The following is a 9,706-nucleotide window of genomic DNA, read 5'->3' on the forward strand; positions in this document are numbered from 1 at the left end:
TCTCTGTGTGTTTTCAGTTTTAAAATCTCCTCTTTCTGCTGCTACTTCCTCCAAACTCTAGACCCAGCTGACTGGAAACAACCAACATGTTCTTGGTGCAAATCCTTCCTGGAGTCGTGATTTAAAATCCTTTGAGCTGACAGATGTCTCGTGGGGATCATCARTCTTTCATCACTGAGTGATTCCATCATTTCTTTCTGCCGTATTTCATCTGATTGGTTGTTTTGTCCATAATTCATCCTGATGGCAAACAGAAGCTGAGCTATTGGACCACATTAAGTATGACAATGTGATGTCATATGTTGCCGTTTCTACCTCGGGTTGTTTAGCAGTCATAGGAGAGTCTGATGGATCAGAACCTAGAACATCATAACAGAACCAGCTTCTCCAGAGCTGATGTACCCTGAACGTCAAGCTAACTGCTTTGTTTCCAGGTAAACTCCACATGTTAGCTCCACATGGTGAAGTCACTTTGTTCAGAGTTGAAAAATCGTTAGGACTTTTTCCTCACAGCACTTCAAGTAGCAGTAACCATCCATCTTGTTGTATTGATTCTGTGATTTTCCCTCGGAGTTTCTGTCTTCATCAGTTTGTGTTGTTTTGTAGAGGAAGTTCCATTTTCACATGAAACCAGCGATCTCAGCCACTCTTCCCTCATCATGCTCTTCCAGTGACCCCTGCAAGCAGCTGCTGGTGCTTAGACTTCAAAGAGATATGAAGATCTCAGCCACATATTTTCTATGTTTTACTAATTTTCTGTTCTTGCATGCAGCACATATTGATGAAAATCCCTTTAAACTTTGTTACAGCGACTGAGGTGGAGAGCCCAGCATCTCGGAGCTTAGTGGGTCCAGGACAGCAGAGGAGGATCAGAGGAGGATCCATGATTGAAGCCAACAGTTTGCTATGGAGGGGCTGTGGAGCCCGACCCAGACTGTTTCTAATAAACAGAACCAGAAGACGAGCCCAGATCAGCAGCAATGATAACCACTCACACATCCCAAGAAATATAATGTCTGCAAGYTGGAAGAACAGAAAGAGATGGGATTAGTGAAGGAATCTGCAACAGAAACAAAAAGAACAAGTTTAAGAAAAAACCTGGGCAGCTTTTCTGTTGTTCTCTAACTCACTGGGATTTTTTGTAGCTGCTGCTGACTGAAAGCAACATTAGTGTGTTGGGACACAGATGATTCCTGCAGGCCAAAATGAGTTTAAATTTTACTGACTGAAAAAATGAGCTGCTTTATAAAATAGATTTGACAGTTTCTAATAAACGTTCAAACTAAAAATGGAATCAGAGGGAGGAAGCTGTGGAAGCACAACACAYTGCTGTTCTACAGATATTTCTTGGCACTTTTCTCACAGTTGTAGCTAAATTCKTGTTTAAACTTYATGAAGTCAAACAATATTCAAATTAGAATATAACTTTTTTTTAAGAAGCACATTTATACATAGAATACATATTCTAGATTTGATTTTAATAAAGATACATTTTACAAAACAGCAGTGCATATTGTTCCTTCAATAAAAAACTACAAATTCTTTTACTCAAATRCACAAACAAAACCAGATCACATTTCCAGTAAAATCAAATGAACAGCTTACCGGTACTCCTTTTTAAATCCAAGTCCTTTTTCCCATGAGTTTGATCAGTTTGCCTCTGAAACGCTTCTTTAGTGACCGCTTCATGTCTTCTTCAGCTCTGTTGTAAAACCAGCCAAGTGACTGGTGCATTCCTTATACTGCTGCTGATTTGACCGGAATGCTTTCAGCTGCTGAGACCTGCTGCAGAGTGGCACAGTGTGCACAAATCTGCACCTAAAAGCAGATCAGTGCAACATTTCTTCTCCACTGTTGCTAACAAAATGACATTGATGACCTATTATTACTGAATGCTATTTAGACTCAGTGTGTTCAACAGAACCAAAGTGTTTTCTTGCATTTTTATAAATGCTGCATTGCAGCTTTGGGTCTGTTCATATAAGTRCACATGGATATAAACTATGGCAGCAGACTGAGCTCCCAGAAGCAGATGTGGCTGTTTAGATATTGTGGTCTCCTCTGGATCACTTAACAAAAGCAGAGACGGGGGCTCCAAAGTGTTTCACTTTTAAAACACATTTGGCAAAAGAAGAATCAAAAATAATCTTTTATTTTGATCATCATAGATTCCAGACTGTAGCAGAGCAAGAGAAGGGTTTGTTTGGATGAACTTATGATGATGTCATTGATAGAAACAAGAAGSTCAAGATGAAAGTTTCCAGGTAAACAGAAGCAAGAGGACAAATAAAAGCACTCATCATCACAGGCTGACTTTTCATCTGAGTCTCCTCTCAGATTATCTGATGGAGCAGATCTGAAACACTTGGAGCTTTTTGCAAAATTTCCTCTTTTATCAAAGAAACATTTAAAGGGGTAGTATTATGTACTTACCAGGCACATGGTGCCATTTTGTAGCACAATCAAGTTTCTATATTAACTTCAGTTGTTTATATATATATGTATACATACAAACACACATATACATACATAAGGGGAGTCAGAAGTAGCTGGTATAATAAGTTCAGCAGATATGCAGTTCCATCAGGTGCTTGCTAATTGCTGCTGGCTAGTCTGAAGGAGCTGAAGGGGACTCACAGAGGAGGGGTGCTGTTAAGGCAGAAACTGGGAATCTTGGATACTGCAGCCTGCATCCGGAGCTGCGCCTCGAAGGCGGAGCTAGGTCCAGCCAGATGATCTGCACAGCTGATTGGTTGCCACGAAAGATTAAAAGATTTCTCAAATTTGCATGACAGAATCAAACGCAACATTTTGATAAGAAAATAACATAACATGAAGCTCAGAAAAGTCGATTTTACATAATATTTCCCCTTTAAAACAGTCTATAGTTAGCTTTCTAAGGGACACATGATAAGGTGAGTAATGTCGATTTTGCTCAGATGAACTCGACAAGATTCCAAATAATTCTTTCAGAAAGTCATTTACTTTATTAAATTTATCTGCATCATTTCCACCTTCTCATTGTTGATTCCCGACATTTGGGCTATCTGGACTCATCAGGTCCTGCTCACCACCCTCATACCTTTCCTACACTCACTGGCGCATTTCCAGGGCTTCAGCTGAGATCAGCGGTTCTCATTTCAATAAACAGCCCTCTGATTGGCCAACACCAGCAGACGGATGTTGCGTATACATCCAGCAGCAAACTCCTGGATCTCGTCGGTACCAGAAGCTATGAGCTCAATCAGTGGCTGTGGGAGTGGAAAGGACAGAAGTTACTGGAAGGAGAAAGACAGTGGACAAAGTCAACTTTGAAAAGAAATTGACCATATACAAATGTGTTTGAGAACATTTAGTGTCATCTTCTCACTGCTGCCACCAACCAGAAACGGCAGAATATCCACTCTCCAATGCATGCCTCAGCAGAGGGCTTACAACTGCCTCCACACACACCTCTGCAGGTTTGTCCAGATGAAAGTGGTGCAGAGCAGCTGGACATTAAAACCCTGCGAGTGAACCACAGAAGTCGACAGCTTTTCTGCTGCTCCAAAGGTAAAGCTCTATCCCACTGTTAGTGTTAGTGGCTTGTGTAATGGATCTGGTTAGATTTTATTGCGGAACAGCAGCTTTGGGCTTTACAGAAATCACCAACTTTGGAAGTTTATTTTTGATTAAATAAAACTTGCTTCAACGAGCTGCTAATGATGTGGAGGAAGCAGAAAAACCCAGACTAAATGAAACACCACTGAGTAGCAGGTGTTTTTGGCCTCAGCTTTTCTTCCTGTTTATTATCTGAAATTCCTGCATCATGTCTGCAGCCAGCAGTAATGGAACAAAAGTTAAAGTATATCTGTGCATAAACATGCTAAATCTGGTTAGTGTGGGCTGTGTGGTCTAATCACAATGACGTTCCACTGAGATTCCCCAAGCTGCATGTTTGATTATTCTGGACAGTCAAACATTCCAACCCTGAGGTGAGCACTGAGGCCTTCCTCCTCCTAAACACAACAAGGTTCTGATAAAAACCCAGCTGAGACGTCTGAGGCTCTTTTAGGCTCCAGACATCGAGGATTTGTTCTTCACGAAAGGAAACAAGATTCTGGGAAAGACCTCGGGGAAAACAGCGAGCGTCAACATTTCTCCTGGTTTCAGTCAACATTAGCTGTGTCTCCTGTAAAAATGTGCAATTGCGGGGTGGTTTCCACTAAATAAGAAATGCAATCAAAAAAAGCATGATTTTGGCAAATCATGATACTTGAAACTACTTCTTGTCGTTTTCATGGTTTGTGCCAGTGGCAACATCTGGTTGTTGATCATGTGGCTCATGATGTGAAAAATATGTTTCCAATGCAGTTTAATTAAATCCATCTGTTTTTATGCGACCAAAAACATCACTTCCTTTTAATACCAAAACATTTTAGCAAATAATTTTTTCAAATTTAAGAAAAATTATTTTCAAAATGTCAAATTGTGCAATTATGTGGTCAATGGAAATGCAGCTACCGTCACATCCCTGTTCCTCAAGAGCAACACAAAACAATATCAACAAGACCAAACATGGTCCCTTCATAAACTCGAGATGAGAATTATTTATGGCACATTTAGCAGGATTATTATCGTATTCATCAGAGCCCCAGCAGCACATTTCCCTCCAGCAGCTCCAGAAAACATGCAWCTCMCTAAACAAGGCTCTTTAGTGAAAAACAGGATGCYTGAGRAGTGYCAGGGYTGCTTTATTTGCCAGCCTCGTGGCGTGTTATTCARACGGGGCCAAATAAGGTCTCCTGAACAGCAAAGCTAGGCTAAGATAAGCACGTCTCTCTTTGCAGCCTTTCTTCCAGCTCCATCTCTCCCTCCCAGCTGGGATCTCTGGGAATATAATCCAGCATTTGTTACACATTCCCTGAMTGAAGGAACATCAACACTTGCTCAGCGTTTGAAAACTGCAGCAGGAGTTCTGAAGATGTTTCCAGGGAGTCCAGAGAGCTCCCCTTCCCAGCTTCCCCATGTTTTACACTCAACTGTGGAGGCAAACAGGACAGACAGACGGCTGTGTTCARCCGGGTCGAGGGGAACTTGGTGCAGAAGTCCAGGTAAACAACATTCCCTGCAGCCTCCAGCCAGCCACAGATGCTGAGCTGCTTTTTCTGGGTCTCCAAAGAGGAAAAGGAGGGAAAGTTTCAGGCTGAACCCAGAGTCTGTTAGAGCTGAACAACAAGAGGGACAGAAGCTTCAGTCAAAGGYTCTGAGACGTTCCCCTCTTTGGATTTAAATTATGGTGGTCCTAGTAAAGGTGGAGCCACAGCTCCTGTATCATCTGCTCAGCACAGCCACAAGCTGAAAATAGTTTTTGTGCAAACTGTGAGGCTGAATCTCCAGGTACTCCTGGTTCCTCTTTTGGCTCATTTGATCAAATCTCCAGAAGAACAAAACATGAGAGAAGAATTAGATGAAAACACACCGTGCCAGGGTGAGAGGTGAACTCAGAGCAACTAAAGAGCAAACGTTTTTCTCATTTAGATTAGTAAAATCCTAAAATACACACCAGGACCTGGCAAAAGCTACACTCTGGAAAACGTTCAGCTGAAAATGACCAATAATTACGGTTTGCATTTAGTAATTTTCAGCAATTTCCTTCACAAAGCTTTGCTTATGAAAGAGGCTGTTTAACACAAGCAGCTGTCTGAATCCGTCTGAATGGATGTATGGCTTCAGCAAACAATTCCCAGAACTTTGGAGGCAACATACAGGCCAGGAGGAAGGCAGCTTGATTTGATACACAACACAAAACGAGGCTCATCCAGAGGAAAGTGGGAGATCCTGAGAGCGAACATTAAGATCAATCCTAGAGGCTAGTTACTCTCTCAGGTGTTTTGGTTGGAGTGCATTACCCTGTGAGAAGCAGCTCCAGCATTTCTGGTTGTTTTCATTATTTATCCAACAGAAAAAGAAAAAAATATGATTTCACTAAATCATGAAGTCCAAAGTTGGAGCAACACACTCAGTTGTGGAGACGGACAAACTCCCACACCRTGTGTTTTCTCTGGACTCAGACAGGTTRGTATCAGCATCCCTGTTCAGAAGAGCTGAGATGAAGTTCAATCTGACCAATGAGGCGATCTGTGTTGTGTTTCCATGTCTGACATTCAGATAAACTGCTGAGCTGCTGCAGCTACAAGAACTTTGGTGATTTAAGCTCTTTAAAGTCCAAAAATACCTCATGGCAAAGTGTTGTAACTGTGAACTGCAACATTAATAACAAGCACATGCACACACACACACACCCACACCCACACTAAAAAGGAGGAGTGTTTCACACTACTATAGACACATAAAGGAATGGTCCAGTTTTTGCTGCAGATCAAACTCTAAACACATTTGATTTCAGCAGCTTTTGTAAACTGGGTTGAACTYGTTGAGGTTCAGTTCAGCTGAACCATCATGGCTGCTGCTTCTGAGTTCAAGTAAACCAGTTCAATGAACATGGGAACATCTGGCTCCAGCTGCAGAACCAGCTCCGAGTTTAGAGTCCAGTTGGTACTGGGAGGCCGTTTCACACACTTGTGGTCACAGATGGATTTTTATGTGGTAKTTTTTCTGTAAAACCTCATTTAATGAAAGGATCAGACAGAAAAGGTTTTACCAACATGCTGAAACATKAACATTTTATYCTTCATAACAAGYCTTCAGTCACAGCATCGTCTTAACGTTCAATCTGTTTTACTGTGAGACACAAATAGAGTGTGTGGAGTTGAGCAGGAAAATACAGAACRAGCTCCTAGTTGGAAGACATGATGGCCTCAATGAAAAGGCTGGTGGATGTAACCAACTGAGGAAAATAAACAGAACCATGGATGGGTTTCAGCTCTCAGCCGTTTCTCCATCAGTCCTTGGTCTGAAACTTATTGCTGCTGCATTCTGACCTGAGGTCCAGCAACAGCCCTTAGCAACAGTTGCCCCCAGCTACAGTCCTTTGCCTTGTGCTGCAATGGCATCTAGGGTCCAGTGCAGGGTTGGCACTTAGCACACACTGAACTGTTTGCTTTTCTCAATTCCCATGATGGCTGGAAAGTGGAGGCTTGTTTCCACCGACTGTTTCTGCTCCATCGGTCAAAGGYTCTGAAAATAGTCTCGGACTCTCAAAGTTTATTACTYTRYGTTTTTCACACATCACWRAAACAAGGGCGGCASGAGACCAAAGCACATTTTCCTCAATGCARCTATGCTAAAATTAGCCTCAAGACTGTGAAACAGACTGGAAACTGGAAGTRAGCAACAAATAAGGAGGAAGCCCAACTGACCTGGACGACTCCTTCCTTATGCATGGTGATGATGTTGTTGGGGTCTTTGGACAGTTGGTACAGGGCCATGGTTGTGTTAAGGAGGAGTGAACTGTCGTTCGACTCCAGGTAATGAACCATAGGGCCAACGGCTTTATGTTCACCAAAGCATGCCCTATTGGAGCTCCATGTGCAGCAGTGGCCGATGGCATCAGCCAGGTGGCAGCGAAGTCTGACATCAGTCTGCAGTGAGGAGAACAGGAAGAAATATTTGACCAACAACATCCTCCAGKTCAGCTGATATCTGAAGAAACTGGAAGCAAAACACCAACTAAACCTCAACCTGACTGTAAAACAGACAGAATCTTGGTATTCAGACAGTACAAGCTGTTTTGTTGTCAGTAGTGACATGTTCTTACTGTGCTAGTCAACCCAGCCAGCAGTGGGACAGCTCCGCGATCAGAGAGGACGCCCAGGATCTCCTTGTCTTTGGCTAGTTTAGCGATGACGGCACAAATGCTCGTCAGCACCTCGTTGCTTTGTGACTTCAGTAACTGAATGATCAGCTTCAGTCCACCGATCAGGAAGAGAACCATTTCCCCGGCGTCCTGCAGTCACAGAGACACACATTAGCTGCTGCTCAGTGAAGGTCAACACAGGAGACGATGCMATGGAGGGACAGTRATGTGGAAAMGGAGAGGAGGGCAGGTTAAGTTGATCACATTTAGGAAGTCTGGATGAAGAACTGGAATTAGTCCAARCCTATCCTGTAGTTTGTTTGGTTTGTTGACCTTTCCTACTACGAATAAAGTCATAGTATTACAACTTTAATCTATTAAAATGTTTAAGATTATTTTAAATGATTGAAACCTGATTGCTGTATTTGGTCTCTAATTAGCTAGCAAATGTTTTAAAGTGTTAAATACACCAAAAAGCTCTCCTAGAAAAACACATGCGGGTGCGTCACATAACTGGGGGAGAACGGACCCTAACAACTGCAGTCTGATAGCCGAGTTCAAAGAGAGCTCTGGAAATGGCAAGGGAAAAAAACAACAGAAAAAGCAGAGACAACAACAAAGCCAATGTCCCAGCTTTGACCTGGAAGAGGATCGGTGGAAAAAGTTATTACATTTTCCAATATTTTTTAGCCTAATTGTTATTATTATTGTTGTTATAATTGTTAGGGTTGTTATTGTTATAATTGTATAATTGTTGTTGACTGTTATAATTATAATTGTTATTATCTTGGCAGACATATTTCCATGAAAGGATCTAAAGATCTGTAAATGTAACGATATAGTTGCAAAATTATTTTAGCACTACAGTTAGCATTTCCAGGTCTGTGTACATGTTTCCCATTCCAATATCTGCTCTTCTACGATTTAAAGTGATCTCTGGTTACTATGTTGTCAATAGTCCTAGTTTCTGGTTCACCTGTGAGCTTTCAATCTTAAACATACAGCCAATGTAATGGTTGAAATTAGTCACCTCCTTAAGGTCTTATTCAATGTTTTTAGCTGCACCGTCCAGAACGTTCTCCTCCGTCATTAATGGTTTTCACTTGGGGCGCTATTTTCAGGCGAAGCAGTAAGCAGGCTAGGTAGAGGAGGTACCAATACCTTTTATTTTGAAATACAGGCCATTTTTGCCACACAAATTTTTATTTCAGACTTGTTGAAATACAAAGGCTTCAACGTGCCTTTAAAGTAAAAGATGTACTTTAATATTGTGACTATTTTCAAAGTAACAGTTTTGTATTTTTATTTTATTTTTTCGTAGTATGGCTCTAATACTCTGTTGTATCAGCATCAAGACACTATTTAAAAAACCCAATGTACCATATCATTGCCACAGAATAAAACAAGAATGTGGCTCAGTGTATAATATTCAGGACTTTGAAAATGCAGCTGAAATTTCTTTCAATGCAATAATTATGGGCAACTGGATGAAAATCACAAAGTCTGCTGCAGCTCAGTTTGTTTAAATTCCATCCACATGTCAGAAACTGATGCATGGTTCTGTGCTGCAGACCAGAAAAATCAATTGATTTTCTTCATTTTTCTGGTTAAATCAAGCAACTTGATGAAATTCAGCAAAGATAAAAAGCAGAAGCTGATTTGCAGTTTGGCTTATCAACTCCTGAGGGAGAACTGGATGTACTTCAGTGTTCTCCCCTCCACCAGGGAGCTCAGAGCTGGGATCAGGAGTCAGTGCAGTGTATGGGCCCTGTGATGCCATGCCAGAGGATGAGGCGTGTGCACAGTGCAGACCAGTGAGGGAGCTGCCARGGCCASRGACCCCYRACACACAGGAAGCTTTTCCTCAGGAATACTGATGATGGCTGGCTGGGAGTCCCTGCGACAGAGGAAGCTCTCTCAAGCCACCAGCTGCCACAGACTACCCAGAATCCCTTTCATGCCCCGGAC

The 9,706-nt window shown here is 41.9% G+C and overlaps 1 protein-coding gene across 1 annotated transcript in view; it reads right to left on the reverse strand.

Annotated features, from left to right (window-relative positions):
- Positions 1-2,961: 2,961 nt before the first annotated feature.
- The window catches only part of odad2 (outer dynein arm docking complex subunit 2), a 33,464-nt gene continuing 26,719 nt past the window's right edge, over positions 2,962-9,706 (reverse strand). The window contains exons 16-18 of the mRNA XM_017301756.1: positions 7,700-7,895; positions 7,302-7,523; positions 2,962-3,251 (exon numbers count right to left, since the gene is read on the reverse strand). Of these exons, the coding sequence (XP_017157245.1) occupies positions 3,141-3,251; positions 7,302-7,523; positions 7,700-7,895 (529 nt within the window). The 3' untranslated portion in view covers positions 2,962-3,140. The remainder of the gene's footprint in view (positions 3,252-7,301; positions 7,524-7,699; positions 7,896-9,706) is intronic.

This window comes from Poecilia reticulata, linkage group LG20 (genome assembly GCF_000633615.1).
Source record: "Poecilia reticulata strain Guanapo linkage group LG20, Guppy_female_1.0+MT, whole genome shotgun sequence".
Lineage (NCBI taxonomy): Eukaryota > Metazoa > Chordata > Actinopteri > Cyprinodontiformes > Poeciliidae > Poecilia > Poecilia reticulata.